Here is a 19,898-nt window from a genome sequence, read left to right as displayed (position 1 = left end):
CTATAGGTTGTTCTTCTTTATTGCCAAGTGCTTATAAAACTGGTGAAATCTGATTAAGGTTGGTGGATTGCATCAATGAAATTTCCTGTTTGTGATATTTTACTGTTATAGTCATGCAAGTTATAAGCATTGGAAGAGGCTTATTGAAGAATACAGGGAACCTCTCTCTATTATTTCTTACAAATATGTATAATTTACAGTTATCTTTAAATGATTTTTTAAAAGCCTTTTTGAGAGATAAAATTATAAAGCTCTTATAATGATAGACAGCAATCTGAGCAAAGAAATTTATTAAAAAAGAAAACTTGGTTGAATTTATTTTTCAACATTAATTCCCTTTTTGTGAATCAAAATATGACCCATGTATCTTCCAACATTAGACTTTGCTCAAGAAACTGCCTGAGTTAAAGACAGCTTGCTTGGAAAGGGAACACAAGAACAGTCCAGTTGGCATCCCTTTTTGCCCAGACACCAGCCATATCCAGTGATTCACTGGACGTGAATGTGGCATTCTGACCAAGCATTGGCAAAGATGTCTATTTCAGAATCCCCATTCCCAAACAGTTTTCTTTTTAATGTAGAAAAGGTCTTACCATTTTAAGAAAACCTGAGTAAAAATTTGTTATCCTGTTGATACTACAGAACCCATTTGAATGGTGTCAGCTCAATTAGAATCACAGAATTTTTGAAGTTGGAGGAATTTGGAAGGGAAATGACCTTATTCTTCACAGAAACCTTCCAGTTCATTTGATGACAGTATTTTCTGTAGTTGGTTGGCTTAGCTAGAACTGATGTTGGGGTTCTGGGTTCCCCGCCGTGAGCCACTTACTTTCTGGCTGTTCAGGGACCAATTCAGCACTCTGTCATCAGTTGTTTCACGCATGCGTTGTACTGACTTACAAGGGAGACTTGGCAAGGAAATTTAAGAAACATTTATTGAATGCTCTTTTGTATGGGTGTACTGGGAAAGCTAGACGTCTTATTCACAAGGAACTCTCAATCCAGTGAGAAGAAAGTAAAATAGAGCAAAACCTATAAAGCATTGTAGCATAGGTGCCCAATCGCTGGTGCGTTGTCAGAGTTATATTTATCTACCACAGCAGACATTACTCCCTTTAATTTTTCTTATTTAATTTAAAAGTACAAATCCCTAAAATTTCATTAGCTGCTAAGAGAACACCTTTCAGGGTGTGTTTTAAGCATCTGTGTACATGCCAGACTTTTATGTCTCTTGATGTTAGAGCAATATATATTGCTGACAAACTAGTAAATTTTACCCAAGGAGGAAGTAGTGATAAGGCAGCTGACACTATAAAACTCTTATCTTGGCAGTTTACTATGTGAGAAACACTTTCAGTACTCTTACTTCAATATGGGACTCTCTTGACATTGTGTTAAGTGATTTATTCACAAACTGTTTTAGAATTAAAAACAAGACTTCTCTAGTCATACCCAACCCTATATAAATAAACCACCCTATTTGAAAATACTGTACTTTGATCCATTGTCATCCATGTTAGATACCAAGGATTGTCTGTGGTGATGAGTTTCAGATGAAATTGTGAATTCCATCACAATTCTTTAATATTGAAGGTAGCTCATTTCCTGATCTGATTGCTAGGGACATTCTGTCACTCCTGAGCACATGCCCTTCGTCTTATCCCCCACCCCCCATCCCTTTCGGCTCTTCATTTCTCTTATATTCCTAATAACTGTTTTTCCTCTTTTCCCATGTCATTTTATAAGATCTCTTTACACTGTAATTATTACCCCCTCTTGCTACCAAATCTGTTGTAAATATTTCCCCATCTACAAATTCCCTTCCTAATTTTTTCAAAGATTTTTTAATACAGGTGTTTTTGTGTTGACAGATCTTTTTCTTTGTGCCTTCTCCTTTTAAATAATTTTCTTAAAAGTCCCTTCCTTACCGACATCAGATACATATTAACCTGGTTTTCCACCTCACTGTCTGTCTTTATTTAACCTATCTATGAAATTATTTTGTTTGGTCTATGGTATGAAGTGAGGAACTACACTTTATACTTTTGTCTTCCCAGATAATTTGTTGTTGCAGCTACTCACTCTGTTGTGGTATCTCCATTACCATAGATTAAACTGTTACATAGTCTAGGGTCTGTTTGGGGTTATCTGCTCTTTCAGCTGCTTTGTCAATAAATATTTATTGGGTGAATGAATGTTTTATCTAACTCTTCTTTGGCCAGTACCAACTATTTTGGTATATGCCTATGTCCTTGAACCACATCCTACCTCTTTCTTTCCTGTTGTTACTGTTCTTTCCCAAAATAGTTGTACCAGTTCTCACTGATTTCTTTTTCTTCCAAATGAATTTAGGAATATTATTACCTTTTATCTAGATTACAGCTTGGAATTCTCGGTCAAGTTCTTCCAAAACAAACAAAAAAATTTGATAAAATTACGATCCCAACTGAATTAAAACTCTAAAAGTTAAATTGGAAGTTACATATTTCTGTTTCAAAGCCAGCTCTTTGTTAAACCCCAAACTCCAGATAAATTCTAAATGTGTAAGTAGCCAAAACATAGCTTTTGTGTTGTAGCAGGTTTCAGTGAGCAGAGTTGACATTCTGATTAGGAAGGGAAATGCCCAATACTGTAGATGTTTCCTTCAGTACATTTGTAATCAGACTTGGAGAAGTAGAAAGACAGTTTGTTTTTTTTTTTTTCCTTTCTATCAACCTTCACTAAACTAGAAAATGCATGTTTAGGGTTAAATATATTTAACTGGATTTTAACAAATTAATATTTATATTGTGAACAAATTACATGGTAAAATTTATGAGATAGGTGTACCTGTGTGTCTGTCTTTGATTAGGGACTTCTGTTTATACACAGAGATTGAAAATTGTTTCTTTGGTTTTCTTTGATGTTCAGAGTCAGAGCTCAATTTTGCACCTTTTGGAGAATGAGGCAGGTGCAGGTAGAGAAGCTGACAGCTCTTGGGAGGGTTAATTAGAGCTAATTATAATTTGATTGACCTGCTTTTCTTCCAGAAAGCTTAACCAAATCTTCCTTTGCAAAATGGGGATTTTGTTTTTTCTTACAAACTGAAGAAAATCGTTGTTTCTTGGATTTATGAGTGTCTGTCATTTTACACACTTTCCAAAGAAGTGTCAGCACATAATTCATAGAAGCAGGGATACAGGTGGAGTTGGAATGGACCTTCAAGATTATATAGTCCTTGAGAGCATATATTATATTGGCTTGTGATGAAAAACTACTTTTTGGGAAAGATAAACTAGTGTGCATAATTTTTAAATCTATGTGATGAAAAACTAAGAATAAATTTGTAAAACACAATGAAGTGTAACTGTTCCTAATTCCACATAGTTTTGATATAATCTTATTTACTTGATAAATACTATGAAAGGATTTTTAAATGTATATATAAAGAGAATATAATGAAGTGATTTGCTTTTCATTAAGTGTTTTTCATAGCATGGTTTATGGTTGTTATTGTAATTATTCAAATGAAATATCATTCTAATAGTCCAATAAAATTGAAACCTTTTATGAAGAACTTTCCTATGAAAGCTTCTTACCTAATAAGATTTTCTAAGGCAGTTACTATATATGAAAAACAAAGTTGTCATTTTTACCATCAACTCAGTTGTATCTCATATTTATGGTTTAAGTGGAGCACTTGTTCATGTTAGATAGGGTTTTACTCTCAGCTTGTGTTCTAATTTGAACAATCAAGACTCGTTGGCTTTAGAAGTCAGGCAGTAAAATACTTAATATTTTAATGAGGATTCAAGATAGCAATAGGAGATACTAAGTAGTATGTGATTAATTATAGACAACAGATATAAAAGATAAAAGGAGGGAAAATTGTAAGCGGAAGTGGTCTGGGAAGATTGGAGAAGGTATAATCTGAAGTAGATTTTAAATGATAGACAATCAAATGAAGGAAAAAGAGGAAAAGTGTATACATAGCAGAAGGAACATTGTCCTGGACAGCATCTTAGAGGTGGGAGAGTTTAGTCTGGGAAATTTGGAAAGTAATGTACTTGGATATGGTAATCATGTAAGAGAATTGAATGTGCCAAAGCTGGAAATAGAGATTTGGAACAAGTAGTGGAGAGCCTTGAAGTATGGAGATTGAGGCTCTATTTTATCATACTACCTAAGGTTATCTCAGTCTTGTTACGTGAGCAGTATTTTGGGAAAATTGATCCTTCAAAAGTATGCAGAATATGCAATAGTGAAAAACACAATGGGCAGATAGTGAAGAACACAATGGGCAGGGTGATCATTTATGTGATTCTCATAGTATCTAACTATGAGGTGATGGAAACATGAATCAGTCGTGGAAGCAAGAATGCAGATTAAGGAATAGGTGGAAATATATCATAAAGGAAGACTTCGCAGTATTTAATAACTGGCTGGGTATGAAGTGGATGGTAGGCTGGATGTATGCATGAAAGAGGAGTAAGGAAAGAGAAAGGAGAGAGCACATATCAGAGGCACATAGAAAGTTCTGTGAATTAACTACCCCTCTCCAAAGTGCGTCCATGCTTAAATAAGGAACAAGTTGCATATTCATTTGTGAATATCTGCAAATAATTTGAGATCATCCATTGGAGAGAAATGGTATACATGCTTTAAAAATCTGATAAGGAAACTAGAGGTAACTTGCTTTTAAACACTTTTCCTTCAACAGCCCTCTTCCTGCAGTAACCCTTAATCTTTTTTCACAAGCTGTAGTGGGACAAAGACCAACAAGGGTTCTCCAATGAGTGAATGTAGGAAGCTGATAAGAGAAGTATTCTTTCAGGCTTAGTAGCGTAAGTTACATTACACCAAGACATATATCTCTTTGCAGTCTCTTTTTTTTTCCTCCTGTCGCCCATTGACATTTTGAAAGATTTACTGATTGGCTTAAAAATTACAGAATTTCGAAGGTTAGTGATATGGATGTGCTAGCCTAATTACAAATGTGCAACTGTTGTTAATGCTTGCTCCTACTTTAGGGAGTCGTAACTGGAGAAGAAAATCTTTTACATAATTGTTGCTAACGTTAAAAAGACCCATGCCTATTATGTTCCCAAACAACTTCTCTAAAGTTCAATAACTGGTATTACTAATTGATTGCCTCAGGAAAGCCCTTAATAAATTGTCTAGTCTAGCCCTCTGATCACATAGGTGATTATGTATATTTTTCAAAAGCAGTAAAGAGGAATGGGAAAGAGCAGTACCAAGAACTATAATCGTTTCTTTAACCCTCCTGTGAGAATTGTTTCGATGTTATAAAGTAGGTGTTATTTCCCATTATACATCTGGACAAACTGAGTCTTAGAGAATTACATAGCCAGAAAAAAAGAAAGACTACACATCAAAGATTCTGACCTAGCTTTAGCTCATCTAACACTCATGTTTTTTCTTCTACATCATGTTCCTTGTGGGGGTGGAAAAGCACATAGCACATTGTCTTTTGTCTGAGCTTATGGTGCCCTTTGTGTGAGTTTATAGTACCCTTTGTCTCTTTTGTCAAAGGAGAATTTGGCCTGATCTTCCCTGAAGATTCATTGTGAAAATGTAAGGTGGAAAATCCTCGTTTTACAATGGGACAGTATGAGTTGAAGGTATTTCCTCAGTGTCACCAAAAAAAAAAAAAAAAAAAAAAAAGGCAAATCAGAGATTTGATTTCTTGTATATGGATATGTGCTTCTGGTGTATGTGCTCACACTGCTTAGTATTAAAAAGCATAATGCTTATGTTGATTTTTCTGATTGCTATAACATCTTGGTTTCTCTTTTATTTTCTAACTTTCTAAACTGAATTAATCTCTATCTAATACAAAATAAATCAGTGAACTAGCTGCAGCATTTATCCTGATTGGATTTCAGGCTCATGGTGAGGTACTCAGAAAATTCTGGCTCAATTGTTATGGACATGGGAGGCTTTGCAGTTATTTATTAGAAGACGACCCGGGAAGAAAAGAAAAAATGGATTTATGTGATCCTGTATTGCTAAATACAGCACACTGCTGCTGTCTCTTTTTTACTGCTTCCTCTAAAAGTCATCGTTTCAATGCACTAATCTTTTAAACAGCCATTCAGTGGGAATTGGGCTAGAACTTTGCTAAGGGGTCACATTTACCAACCCGACAGTTATACATTTACAAAAGAAATAGCATGAATTTATTCAGCATCAAAACCTCTGCATCTTTTACCACCCAACTGCATTTCACACTGTATTACCATCAGTGAACTATCATGACTATATAAATTCCATCCAGATTCTTCATTTAATTAACTAGCATTCTTTGAACAAAAATAAAAGTGCTGTTTTTATAGAGGAATAAAAGCTGCATGAAGTGAGTGTGAAGGAGACAAATCATCAAATTAGTTATTATTCATTGCAGCTATGGAGAATTCTCTGCCCCTCCTCTTTCTCTTCAGTGGCACTGTATTTTTTTCTAGCTTGATTGAATGAATGGAAAAGGGGGGAACAGTGTAGCAGCCTCGAAGGTATTTCAGTATATTGTAATGGTCACATCCTAAGCTCATGTGGGGTTGGGCACTGACAATATTGTCAAATACAAGTGATTTTTTTTTTTTTAATCATTTTCTGTTTTTGGAGAGACAGTATGGCATAGTAGCCAAGAGCATGAACTTTGTGCTTTGTGACTAGACAGCCTTGGTTCAAATCCTAGCCTGTTTGTGACTTTTTTTTTTTTTTTTTTTTTGAGAGAGAGAGGGAGCATGAGCGGGGTAGAGGGAGGAGGAGCAGAGAGAGAGAGAGAGAGAGAGAGAGAGAGAGAGTTTCTCTGCACTGTCAGTGCAGAACCTCCATGCAGGGCTCGATCCCATGAACTATGAGATCATGACCTGAGCTGAAACCAAGAGTCAGACGCTTAACTGAGTGAGCCACCCATGAGCCCCTAGGTTTGTGTTTCTGAGCAAGTTACTTAATGTATCTGTGCTTCAGTTTTTTCCACCTGTTAAATGAGTATAATAATAGACATACCTCAGGCAGCAGTGTGTGGATTGGCTGAGTTGGTCCATGTAAATCATTTACAGTAGTGCCAATATCCATCTGCATCCTGTATGTACAAAAGCAGTCTGATGTGAAGGTGATGAAGCTGTGACACCAGTGACTTGGTCACCTGGCCTGAACCAATTGATGTGGCTTCATAAATGTTATTTTATTTACCCAGATAGTTCTTTGTAACAATATTTTTTGATTATAAGACAGTTTTAAAAATAAAGAAATTAAGTTTTGGGTTTTTTTAATTTTTTTTTTTAACATTTATTTATTTTTGAGACAGAGAGAGACAGAGCATGAACGGGGGAGGGTCAGAGAGAGAGGGAGACACAGAATCCGAAACAGGCTCCAGGCTCTGAGCGGTCAGCACAGAGCCCGATGCGGGGCTTGAACTCACGGACTGCGAGATCGTGACCTGAGCTGAAGTTGGATGCTTAACCGACTGAGCCACCCAGGCGCCCCAAGTTTTGTTTTTTTTTATTTGAGTATAGTTGACATGCAATGTTACATAAGTTTCAGGTGTACAAGGTAGTGATTCAACAACCATACAGTTATGCTGTGCTTGTAATTACCCTCTGTCGCCATGCAACGCTGTTGCAATACTGTTGACTGTATTCCCTACTGCTGAATCTTTTGTTCCTGTGGCTGAAATGGAGCTCTTTGAATCAGAGGTGTGATAGGCAGTTGGTTGGCCATATCTCTCCATCCTGAACCCTGCTGCCAGATTTAGCTTTCTGAGACACTCTGTTCTCAAATCAGTTTCTGTTCAAAAGGCCTTAAAAGTTACCTGATATGGGGCACCTGGGTGGCTCAGTCAGTCAGATGTCCGACTTTGGCCCAGGTCATGGTTTGTGAGTTCGAGCCCCACATTGGGCCCTGTGCTGACAGCTCGCAGCCTGGAGCCTGCTTCGGATTCTGTGTCTCTCTCTTTCTGCTTCTCTCTCTCTCTCTCTCTCTCTCTCTCTCTCTCTCAAAAATAAATAAGCATTAAAAAAAAAAAATTTACCTGATGCAAGCTCTTTTGCCTGTCATGCCATTTCCACCAGAGCCTTGCTTATTCTTTCCCTGTATCTCCTCAACCTTTTTTATCCATTGTTCTCCCAGGAAGCATCTACTCCAGTCAAAATTAATCTAGTGCCATTTTTCAAATGTACCACATTCCTTCTTGTCTCTCTTCCTTCGTTCACATTGGTCTTTTTGTCTAACATGCCCTACCCTGTTCCTCCACTTATCTAAGTTATACCTAATTTTCTGAACTGAGCCATAAAAGGGAAGGTACCTTTTATCCTCTTTGTATTTTTTATCACATAATATGATTGTCTGGATGTGCTAGCTGCTAAGTAAATGCTGTTAATGATGATGAAGTCTTCTGTTAGCTCTACTTTCAAACTATATTTAGTATCTCACCACTTTACACCAACTCCAACACTGTCACCCTTGTTCAATCCACAGTTACTTTATGCCTGTCCCCTTCTTCCACCTGCTCCACCCTTGCCCACTCCCTACAATTTACTCATAACCCATCTGCAAAAGTATTGCACTTACAGGTTAAGTCAGATCATAATCATTTCTCTGCGCCAAACTCCCTAGTAACTTCCCATCTCACCCTGAGTAAAGCCAAAGTTTTTATGATGCCCTACAAAAGCCTCTTAAGGTCTGCCACTCCACCCCAACACCATCCCTGCCCTCACTCCTTGTGTCCTACTACTCCCTTCTTCCTGTCCCTTAGCACTCTCTACTTCTGTCACACTGGCTTCTTTGCTCTTCTCTAAAGATGCAAGGAACAGTTCCACCTCAGGGCCTTTGCACAAACTGGTTCCTTTTCCCAGAAAGCTCTTTGAGAAATCTTCATGGCTCCCTGCTTCCTGCAGCTCTCTGATTAAATGTCTTCTCAGTAAGGTCTTCACTGATAATCCCTAATTTATTGTCTATCTCTCCAAACTAGAGTATAAATGGGGGGGAGGGGGTGCATGAGGGAGGACTTTTTGTCTGTTTTGTTAGGTTCTCTGTCCTCAGTACCTGAAACAGAATCTGACATATAATAAGTACTTAGGAAACAGTTAGTGCATGTATGAATGAAAAATTGACCCTTAAAAATATGTCCATATTCGTAACTCTCCCTTCATTTCAAACGTATTTAGACTCAAACAAAAGCAAGCATCCTATAATAGCTCTGAGAAAATTAAAATAGCCATAGTTGAATATTAGCCATGGCAATTGGAGCAGAAAGTTCCATTGCAGAGAAAAGATATTTCTGCATCAAGTAAAGAAAAAGAAATCGTTTACAGTATAATAACTGCCATGTGAAATTATATTAGGTGTCCTGGGGGGACTGTCGTCGACCCAGCACCAAAGCACATTTTGAGAGCACAAATGGTTTTGGTCACTCCATCCTCTTCCTAAGGTAGAGAATGTAGCTAGTTTGGGGATTTTTTTATTTGTTTTTATTTGTTTGTTTGTTTTGTCATTTGTTTTGTCACTTAGTTGTAGAGTAAAAAGGTGAAAGAGCATTAATGTTCGAGTTTAGCAGACCCAGGTTTAAACTCTGGCAATACTATGTGTCCTTGGACAGAATGGGTAACCTCTCTGAGCCTCTGTTTAATTATGTATAAAATAGTTTTTAATAATGCCTTTCTCTGTTCTAGAGGTTAAATGAGAAAAGACACATGAATCTTCTAGGACATAACATATGTTTAATAAATGTCATGTAAGCATTGCACCCTATAGAAATAGCTATATGTTTTGCTACTGAATTCCACCTTTTGGCTTAAATCAAAAGGGAGAAATAGCAGTTAGACTGATGTGTCTAGGAATAAGCTTTGGATCCTGGGCTTGGACCACAGGGAAGTCTGCTACACCACAGATCTCTCAGCTGTATCTGATGAAGCTGTAAGCACCTTTCTAGAACATGAGCCCTACCACCTACTTGAGTTTTGTGGAAGCCTACTCTTTTTATCTTCTGAACCAGTTCTTATTCTAGTCTCCATTTTCAATTCCCTTCTACTTCCCTTATTTCCAAAATGTTATGCTAGCTGTGTGAAGTTGGAAATCCTATACTGAAAATTATCCAGGAGATCCACAGAGGAAAAGTAAGATCAGGCATTTACTGTCCATAATAAAATAACGTGAAGACTCATTTTCACATTGATATGTGAGGAACACATGTATATCTATTAAGTTTGGGAATTATAACTTCCAGAGGGAGGAAAATATTTTGTTTAAACTGTATGGTTTTTTTTAACATGGCTTTTTTTCAATGGCATGAATTTTGCAATCCTCAGGAAGCCAAAGCTGTTGTTGAAGAAACCAGAGCCCTGCGAAGTCGGATTCACCTTGCCGAAGCCGCACAGCGACAGGCACACGGAATGGAAATGGACTATGAAGAAGTGATCCATCTGTTAGAGGCCGAGATCACAGATCTAAAGGCTCAGCTTGCTGATTATTCGGACCAAAATAAAGTAAGCAAAACTGTCCTCTCTTTTAGTTACCATGGTTTCCTTGCCGTTGTCATGTATCCTGTTTTCATTTTCTTTTCATCTGCACTTCTAAACTAGGTCAGTGTTTGTCTTCTATTATTCAATGATAGGATGATGTGTCGTGATGGGATGGGGGGGTAAGGTGAAGGTTGTGAGCCTGCCTTTATCCACATAGCTTGGGGATGAAAAAGCATGTGACCCAAATTTATTTGGGTCATTGGTCAACATTGTGCAGCTCAGGCAGTAAGTCCTAGAACTATTTAACATTTAATTGATTACATTGGTTTTCTCCATTTGTTCCTAAACTTGCTAATTTGCCTTGTGGGGATGGGAGGAGGAGAGTCTAGGGATGGGTTTTGCTCTTTGATTAGAGCACTCAAGGAAGTGTGAATGTTAAATAATTTTTGCCCAGGGCCAAGATAATTAATAGGAAGAAACTGAGTTTGAATTTAATAGGCTCCAATTTCAATAGCAAAATACTGAATGCTATTTATAAGGCAATGTGATCCTTTTTTTATGGGAATTTTTTATATGATTTTTTAACATAATACATACTATATTCATTGAAAAGTCTTCAAAAACTATAGTAGACATACACATTTTCTACTTCACTGAAGTAGAAAATTAAGTAAATTGAAATACATATTTAATGACTTCAACAAGTTCATTTAGGATAGGTGTTTACATCTCTAATACAGTCAACTTTCAAGAAAACATAAAGCAAATTTGAATAATTTATGTCTATCTATATAAACATAAAACTGTTAAATACCTTAAATATACCAAGTAGAAGTGAAACCAGTTTTAGAAAAGCAAAATGCAGAAGAAAATCTGAAATTTTCTTTGGCTAGCTCTTGAGAGGCACTAATACATTTCTCACATCTGCCCATTTAAACCGATTCCAAAAGAGCTGATGTTCCTACTTTGATAATACACAAGGCTAAGGGAAAGTTATATTACTTGAAAAGGCAACAATACTTAGAAATACTACATATGTTTATTATTTTTGACCCAGTGTTTACATTTTGAAATCAGAGATCCATGCTTAGTTCATGTGAGTAACTTTAACATGATTCTGAAAATATTTGGGGAATTAATCAAAATGTCAAAAGTACAGTTTTATAAAACTCTGTTTACTTTTGGAGGGGTAATCAACAGTCTTTAAAAATACATTCTAAGTAATATAATATTCAAAGAGTTCTCATGAATTGATTCAAAAAACTTTTTTAAGCATAGATTATTTGCAACTCTCTGTTCCAGCTCTTAGCTGAGAGACATTTTGGTCCTAAGTTGTCTGGCAATGTAATTAATTCAGTTTTTCGCTTTTTTAGCATAAGGGGGTCTCCTACCATTCCTCCTAACAAGATTCTAAGTTGGCCGTTAACGTGTCTCTGAAAAAAATAATCTTTTGTTTATTTTTCAAAGAAAAAATATTAGACAAGAGCATCTCAACATTTTCCAAACTCAATACCAGTGGAGAAAGAGAAGGAAAGTTTTTTTCTTTTTAATTGTTTAAGATTGCTTCAAGAGACATTGACCAAGATGTTGCAGGACGTAGATTCAAATATTCTTTTTTAAGACACAGGTTCATTTTGTAACTATGTTTTTTTCACTGTAAGTTTTTCCTTTAAAAAAATTTTTTTTAGGGGCACCTGGGTGGCTCAGTCAGTTAAGCGTCCGACTTCAGCTCAGGTCATGATCTCGTGGTCCATGAGTTTGAGCCCCGCATTGGGCTCTGTGCTGACAGCTCAGAACCTGGAGCCTGTTTCAGATTCTGTGTCTCTGGCCCTCCCCCGTTCATGCTCTGTCTCTCTCTGTCTCAAAAATAAATAAACGTTAAAAAAATAAAATTAAAAAAATTTTTTTAATGTTTACTTTTTTGATAGAGAGAGAGAGACACACAGCATGATTAGAGTAGGAGCAGAGAGAGAGAGAGGGAGACACAGAATCTGAAGCAGGCTCCAGGCTCTGAGCTGTCAGCACAGAGCCCAACACAGGGCTTGAACTATAAACTGCAAGATCATGACCTGAGCTGAAGTCGGACACTTAACCGACTGAGCCACCCAGGTGCCTCAAGTTTTCCCTTTTATTATCTCTATACTTACTTACCTTTTTTATTTTTTATTTTTTCTGTTTACCCCCAGCTTAGGAAATAAAACATTACCAAAACCTTTGAAGATCCAGTGACCCTCCCTAGTTACAATCTTCTCCCTTGCCCTCAGAAGTTACCACTTTCCTGGATTTAGTATTAACCATTTTCTTGATCATTTTACCACATATGTTTATTATCTCTTACTGGTAAATGTTGTTGAGTCCTGCCTGTTTATCAACTTTATATAAATAGAATGGTCCTACATGTATTATTCTTGCTTTTTTCACTCAAACTTTTATTTTTGAAATTCATCTATTTGAAATTTATAGTTGGTTCATGTATTTTCATTGTTTTTTTTGTTTGTACTCCCTTGAATGGATATACTACAGTATATTTGTCCATTCTGTATTTGATGAACAGTCCAATTGTTTCTGTTTTCTTTATTATGAACAATGTTGATAAAAACACTTTTGTATATATCCTGCTCCACATGTATAACAGTTTCTCTTGGGTTCATACCTTAGAGTGGAATTGCTAGGTTGAATGATGATTGATCAACTTTACTAGGCCATGCCTAATTGTGTTTGAAAGCTTTTGAGCCAATTTTTACTCCCACCAGTAGTGAATGAGAGATACTATTTACCGCACATCCTTGCTGACACATTGTTTTCATTTACTTTTAATTTATATCAATCTGGTAGGTGTAATAAGTAAATCTCATTATGGTTTAATTTGGATTTCCCTGATTACTAACGACTTTGAGCCGTGGGTGTGTTGGGACCAGCTAGCACTGGCTCACAATAGGTGATTGTATGCATATCTTCTCAACTGCATATTCAGTGACATCAGGTTGTTTGGTAGCTTCATATCAGCTGTGGTGGAATTATTTATACCCCCAAATGCTATAAACCAGGGCTTTTTGCCCTGGCCCAGATAGCCAGTTGAGCATATATTTATGTACTTGTTAGGCATTTATGTTTTCTGAAATGCCTTTTCATAACTTTCAATTGTTTTTCCCATTAGGTTGTTCTTTGCACATTGATATGTAGTGATTGTTCACATGTTCAAGTTACTAAACCTATATTAAATTATATGTTATTAAAAATCTTTTCTCTCAGATTCATGGCTTACTTTTCACCCAGTGGCAAAAGAAACACTGACTTTCATGTAGTCAAACTTACCAGTCTTTTCCCTTATGTGCCCTTTTACAAGTTCTTCTATTCCCAAAGATATTCTTTATATCTGCCTCTAAGTTTTGATCTTTCTGTCATTGGTTTCGTAGCATTGTATGGGGATGGAGATCCATTTTATTCTTTCTTTATACTAAATGAACGACCAACTATCCCAGGCCCATTTATTCAAAAGCCTCTTCTTTCCTAATTGATCTACAAAATCAGGTCTGTCATATATCAAGATTTCATTTGCATTTATCTTTCTGAGGGCCACTATTCTCCTTCACTGGTCTATTTGTACATTCTTGCACAAATAACATACGGTTTTGGTTACTATAACTTTTATAGGGAATCTTGATATATGACCATCCTGCCTACTTCTTTTTCTTTAAAAGTATGTTGGCTACGTGACCCTTTGTCCTTTTATGTGTCTTTTATAAATTCAACCAAAAGAAAAAAAAACTACTGGAATTTTTACTGAAAATAAGTTAAATATATAGATGAATTCGGGAAGAATTTACATGTTTATGATTGAGTCTTTATAAACACCACTGAAGCAAAAGACCGGATAATTGCATTGTGGCCAGAGAATCTAGTCTATAGTATAATCGATTCCAAAATATGTTGGCGGTTGCTTTGTGGCTTATACTGTATAGCCAGTGTTCACACATGGTCAAAGTGAGCTTCAAAAGAATTCTTCATGTTTTTTTGATGTATCATTTTATATATTCCACTAGATCAGATTCATTAATTGTAAAGTCCAGCTTTTCTCTAGTCATCTTAATTTCTTTGTCAGAGAAATGCGTTAAAATCTTCCTTTTTTTTTTGGTGCGCCTGGGTGGCTCAGTGAGTTAAGCGTCTAACTTCGGCTCAGGTCATGATCTCACAGCTCATGGGTTCAAGCCCCATGTCAGGCTCTGTGCTGAAGGCTCTGTGCTTTGTAGTCTGTGTCTCCCGCTCCTCTGCCCCTCCCCTACTGGTGCTCTCTCACACACGCACATTCTGTCTGTCTGTCTGTCTCTCTCAAAAATAAATAAATGTTAAAAAAATAAGAAGAAGAAAAAATCTCCCCCCCTTTTTTAAAAAAGTAATGTTTTTAGCCATATATAGGCTTGGAATTACATTATCATCCTTTATGGAATGTTGTGACTCTTCAATTTATCAATCTTATATTCCCCCTAATATTTATTTTTGATTAATACTAAAATAGTTACACCAGTTTTCTTTTGGTATTTATGGTGTATCTGTTTTCCTTCCTTTCACTTTTAACTTTGCATTGTCCTCACATTTTAATTGTGTATGTGGTAAACAACATATAGCTGAATTGTTCCCTCATCTTACTAATTTTTGACCTTTAATTGGAAAGATCTTTCCATTTACCCTGTTTTATTTGATAATGCCATTGGCTTCATTTCTACCCTCTTTAATTTATACATTTTATTTGTGCTTTAGTTTTTGGTTGTGTTTTTTTTTTTTTTCTTTCAATGTGCCATGTCTTGCCTGTTTGTTTGTTTGGTTTTTAATGTTTATTTTTTGTTTATATTTTGTGAGAAAGAGAGTGTGAGCCGGGAGGGGCAGAGAGAGAGGGAGAAAGAATCCCAAGCAGGCTCCACGCTGTCAGTGCAGAGCCCAACATGGGGCTTTATCTGGGGCTTGATCCCATGAACTGTGAGATCATGACCTGAGCCAAAATCAAGGGTCAGATGCTTAACCAACTGAGCCACCCAGGTACTCCTTGTCTGTTTGGTTTTTTTTCAATTGGTTCAGATTTCTCCTGTGTTCCCCACTTCCCATTCCATGTATTTCCTTCTGCTGGTTTATAGAAGGTATGTACTCTGTTTCTAATTTTTAATGATTATCTTAGAAATTTTAACATTCTATTTTCACTCAAATTATAAAACTAATCACTAATTTTCCCCTGCTTCTAAATATGATAGTACTTTAACGTTTATTTATTTTTGGGACAGAGAGAGACAGAGCATGAACAGGGGAGGGGCAGAGAGAGAGGGAGACACAGAATCGGAAACAGGCTCCAGGCCCTGAGCCATCAACCCAGAGCCTGATACGGGGCTTGAACTCACAGACCGCGAGATCATGACCTGGCTGAAGTTGGACGCTTAACCAACTGCGCCACCGAGGCGCCCCAATATGATAGTACTTTAAAACCTAAATCCAATCATTCCTTCCTACTTAATTTCTATTTTTGTCAGTATTTTAGTTCTTTCTTAACTTTTAACACCATAAGTTAGACACTATCACAGTTTCTTTTGTGGAGTCAACTTTTGTTTCAATAGATGCCTTCTTTACCATTTTCTGTGTCCAGCATTCTTTTTTGTATCTCAGTCCTTCTTGCTAAAATTATTTCCTTCCTGAAGTACAGCTGTTAGAAATGTGTTTAATGAGAATCTGTTGGTAACACATTCTCTTCATTTTCGTTTGTCTGAAAACATCTTTATTGAACTCTTGCTCTTGAAATACATATGTGCTACATTTAAAGTAAGTTTGCACTTAATTTCTTTCAGTGTCTTTATTCTATGATTGTGATATCAGCAGCCAATCTGTTATTTGTTTGCAATACATTGTTTCTTTCTTGATGATTTTAAGATCTCTTTATCATCTGTGTTCAGCAGTTTGTGATGAGTCATGTGTTGGCTTATTTTTATTTATAGTGCTTGAGATTCACTGAGTTTCCTGATCTGAGAAACATTCTTTTGTTATATCTGAAAAACTCCAAATTGTTATCCTGAGCTATGTCTCTTTCATTCTTTCTGAACCCTCATTCAGATTGAGTATATACTATATCTTCATCTAGTTATTTTCTCCTTACCTCTTCTCCTTTTTTTATATCCTCCCATTTTATTTTTCTGCTGCATTATGAAAACCTTCTTTACCTCTGCCTTCCAGTTTATCCATTCTCTTTTCAGCTATATCTAATTGTATATTAAACTCATAAATTGAGTTTCTGATTTCATTTTGATTATATTTTTATTTTTAAGATTGGTTTTTTATGCCATCTGGATCTATTTTTATAGTTTATTTTTCCCTTTATCATGTCTTAAATTCCTCCCTAATTTTTAAAACTCATTAAACACTACTTTATAGTCTATATCTGATTACTCCAATATCTGCTGTCTTTATGTAGTTTGTTTCCTTTATATAATTTGTTTCCTTCAGCTGACTTTTATTCATGGTAGCTTATTTCCTGAGGTCCTGTTCTTTTGACACATTATATGTAGAAATTCTTTGAGATCTGAGTTGAGAAAATATCCCTCCACTGAAGTTTTGTGTTTGCTTCTGCCAGTCTGGAACTTATTTAAACCAAAATTTCAGCTTATAAATTTACAAGACACACAGGCAATGTAAATCATGACCTCAAACCTTCATGAGTTTGGACCCATGAAGGTTTTTTTTTTTAACCTACTCTCCAGAACCCAAATCAGAACCATCGATTTACTTCTGTAAGGTTTGTTTCTTTCCAATTCACCCATTAAAGTTCTCTCATTTGCCATGTGTGCCCAAAGATATACCCTCAGAGCAAATTATGCTTCAGCATTCTCTTTTATAAGTAGGTTCACCCAGCATTGTTGTTGTTTGTCTTCATGAAATTCCTTTACTGTCAATGGGATTCTTTTACTGTTCACAGGATCCCTTTACTTCTCTGCCAGCTCATCTTTACATTATATCATATTACATTAAATATATATGTGTATTCTCAGTAATTTTTGTTATGCCACACTGGTAGTGATTTCTGTCAGCAGCTGGTAAGCCGTGTTGTAAACAAAAACAAAACAATGATAAACTCAATTCAAATGTATTTTACTATAAGAATCAATAAAGCCATATGCAGCTTATCTTGTAAAATTTGCAGCATCCCTATACAGTCTAACTTTTAAATATGCATATACAGTTAATTAAGTGCCTCCCCAAATCAGAAGATAAGTACACTAAGAGAAAATAAATAATATGGTAATGTTGGATATTAGTTAATAAAAACTGAACATAGGAGCCACTGATATAAAATCAAAGAAATGTTTAAGACCCTCCTTTTGATACCTCTATCCAGGAAAGTGTTCAGGAGTTAAGAAAGAGAATCACAGTGCTCGACTGCCAATTGCGAAAATCGGAAATGGCTCGAAAAACTTTTGAGGCATCCACTGAAAAGCTTCTTCATTTTGTAGAGGTAAATTTTCCCATTAACATTACCTTATGCCCATTTTTAAGAAATCTATATATGACTGACACTCAGATAAATGTCATGGTGTTTGGTGGCTAGTGAGATATTCTCTGGGCTCAAAACAGCAATGCTAACCAGCAGCCAATTTTAAAATTGCATAAATAATGAAAAGACCAGCTAACAAATAGATTCTTAAGAGCAATAATCCAGACAGGATAACATGGTCCCAAATATATACTATGTTTTTTTAATTCTTTTTCAAAACTGTTAATACTATACAAATATTATTTGATAAATATTTACCCTATAAAAAAATGTTTCCATAGCTATTATTACACATCTGAGTGGCATTGCATGTCAATGTAATTGATTCTTTTTTCCCCACATAACAGAAACACCTTTTAATCAATTGGGAGTGAAAGGAGGAGGGAGGTTATAAACATTAGTTAAGTAAGAAAAAATGTTTTAAAAATATCAAACTTACATATCTCCTTTACTATCTTATTTGTCTCTAGACTATTCAAGAATTACTTTCTGATAATTCTTATCCTTTATCAAATTTAAGGTAAGAACATTTAAGTGTTTACTGTAGAGTATGATTACGTTTTTCATTTGGTAATTGTGACTAAAATACTAGAAATCTCTTAAATAGCCTTAAGATGCTACATAATGATTTGATGCTGTTTTTAATGTCTTGTGGAAACAGATACAAGGACGTGTTGTTTTTGACCCCATTTCTGTAAAAGAAATTCCTGGAGGTATTTAGTCAGTCACTGTAACCTAGTACTCTATTGAGGTAGGAATCACCTATATTGTTTTTGTCAGGAATTCTGTAAAGAGGGGATTACCTTGAAGTTCTATAAGCATCCTGTGTCTAAATAAAAATCACTTTAAAGGTCAGTCTCAAGCCAGCAGATCAGTTGTTATGGCAAACAATTTTATAAAACATGTTCATACAATCGGTTTCTTTCATTTTCAACATTCAGTAGACATAAAAAAATATACATATTTGGAGAATACACCTTGATTTTGTTACTGTTCACAGATTGTTTCCAATTCAAAGTTTCTTACTAAGAGCTACAAACATACTAATACAATTTATGTATTTCAAACTGCAAGTCTTTGGTCATTGTGATACATAATGAGAGATACAGAAACGAAAGTTTCCTGTTTATACATTTTCACAGCAGTTTTTTTCCCTCGTCTTGTAAAAGCTGCCACTAGCAATGTACTTCTACTTCCAGCAATGCATACTTGCAGACAGGAGAACTCTGCCCTTCCCTATGAAAACACCAGTTTAATAAATGATGATTCATTGTATTCTTATTCTATTTTAGGGTTCCACATAGCATTTTTTTTAACCTTAGAAGAATGTCTATGGTAGTACACTTAAAAAAAAATTATTATTAAAATATAGTTGACCCACAATGTTATATTAGTCTCAGGTGTACATCATAGTAATTTGATTACTCTGTACTTTATGTGATAATAGTATACTTTTGAACTCACTTTATTGTCATGCTTTATTCTAATGAAAGATCAGACATTGCTCTCCATGCTGCTTATGATGCAAGATAAAATGAAGATAACATGAATTTCATAATTATTTTCAATAACAATGTTAAAATACTCAGCAATCAGATTCCCTTGTATGGTTAGATGTATTTCCCGTCCCCACCCTCCAAGGTCTCATTGTGACCTTGAATAATAATTCAGAAGTTTTGGTATTAAAAATGAAGGTTAAAAATGACTATTCAAAAGCCAGAGCTTGCCCTCAAACTTAAACTGGTTCATGGAAAAAAAGGTAACTTTAAAAAACAATATTAAGCAACTTTTCACCATGTCTTAGAAACTGAAACTCTAGTACAGTATGGTTCAGTCTTTCTAATATCTATGTCTTCTGTAATAAATTTAGGTCTTGATCATTCAACACAGAATAAAGGCTCTGTATTTGAATT

The 19,898-nt window shown here is 35.7% G+C and overlaps 1 protein-coding gene across 9 annotated transcripts in view; it reads left to right on the top strand.

The window, feature by feature from the left end:
- The window catches only part of STXBP4 (syntaxin binding protein 4), a 182,102-nt gene that overhangs the window by 80,985 nt on the left and 81,219 nt on the right, over window positions 1-19,898 (top strand). For all 9 annotated transcript variants that reach the window (XR_007146874.1, XR_007146877.1, XR_007146875.1 and 6 more), the window contains 3 exons: window positions 10,308-10,484; window positions 17,830-17,946; window positions 18,456-18,505. Coding sequence is in view for 6 of the 9 variants with exons in the window: in XM_047832841.1 (XP_047688797.1) it covers window positions 10,308-10,484; window positions 17,830-17,946; window positions 18,456-18,505 (344 nt within the window). In the remaining 3 variants the exon portion in view is untranslated. The remainder of the gene's footprint in view (window positions 1-10,307; window positions 10,485-17,829; window positions 17,947-18,455; window positions 18,506-19,898) is intronic.

This window comes from Prionailurus viverrinus, chromosome E1 (assembly GCF_022837055.1).
Source record: "Prionailurus viverrinus isolate Anna chromosome E1, UM_Priviv_1.0, whole genome shotgun sequence".
Taxonomy (NCBI): domain Eukaryota; kingdom Metazoa; phylum Chordata; class Mammalia; order Carnivora; family Felidae; genus Prionailurus; species Prionailurus viverrinus.
This window is presented reverse-complemented; position numbering and strand designations above follow the sequence as displayed.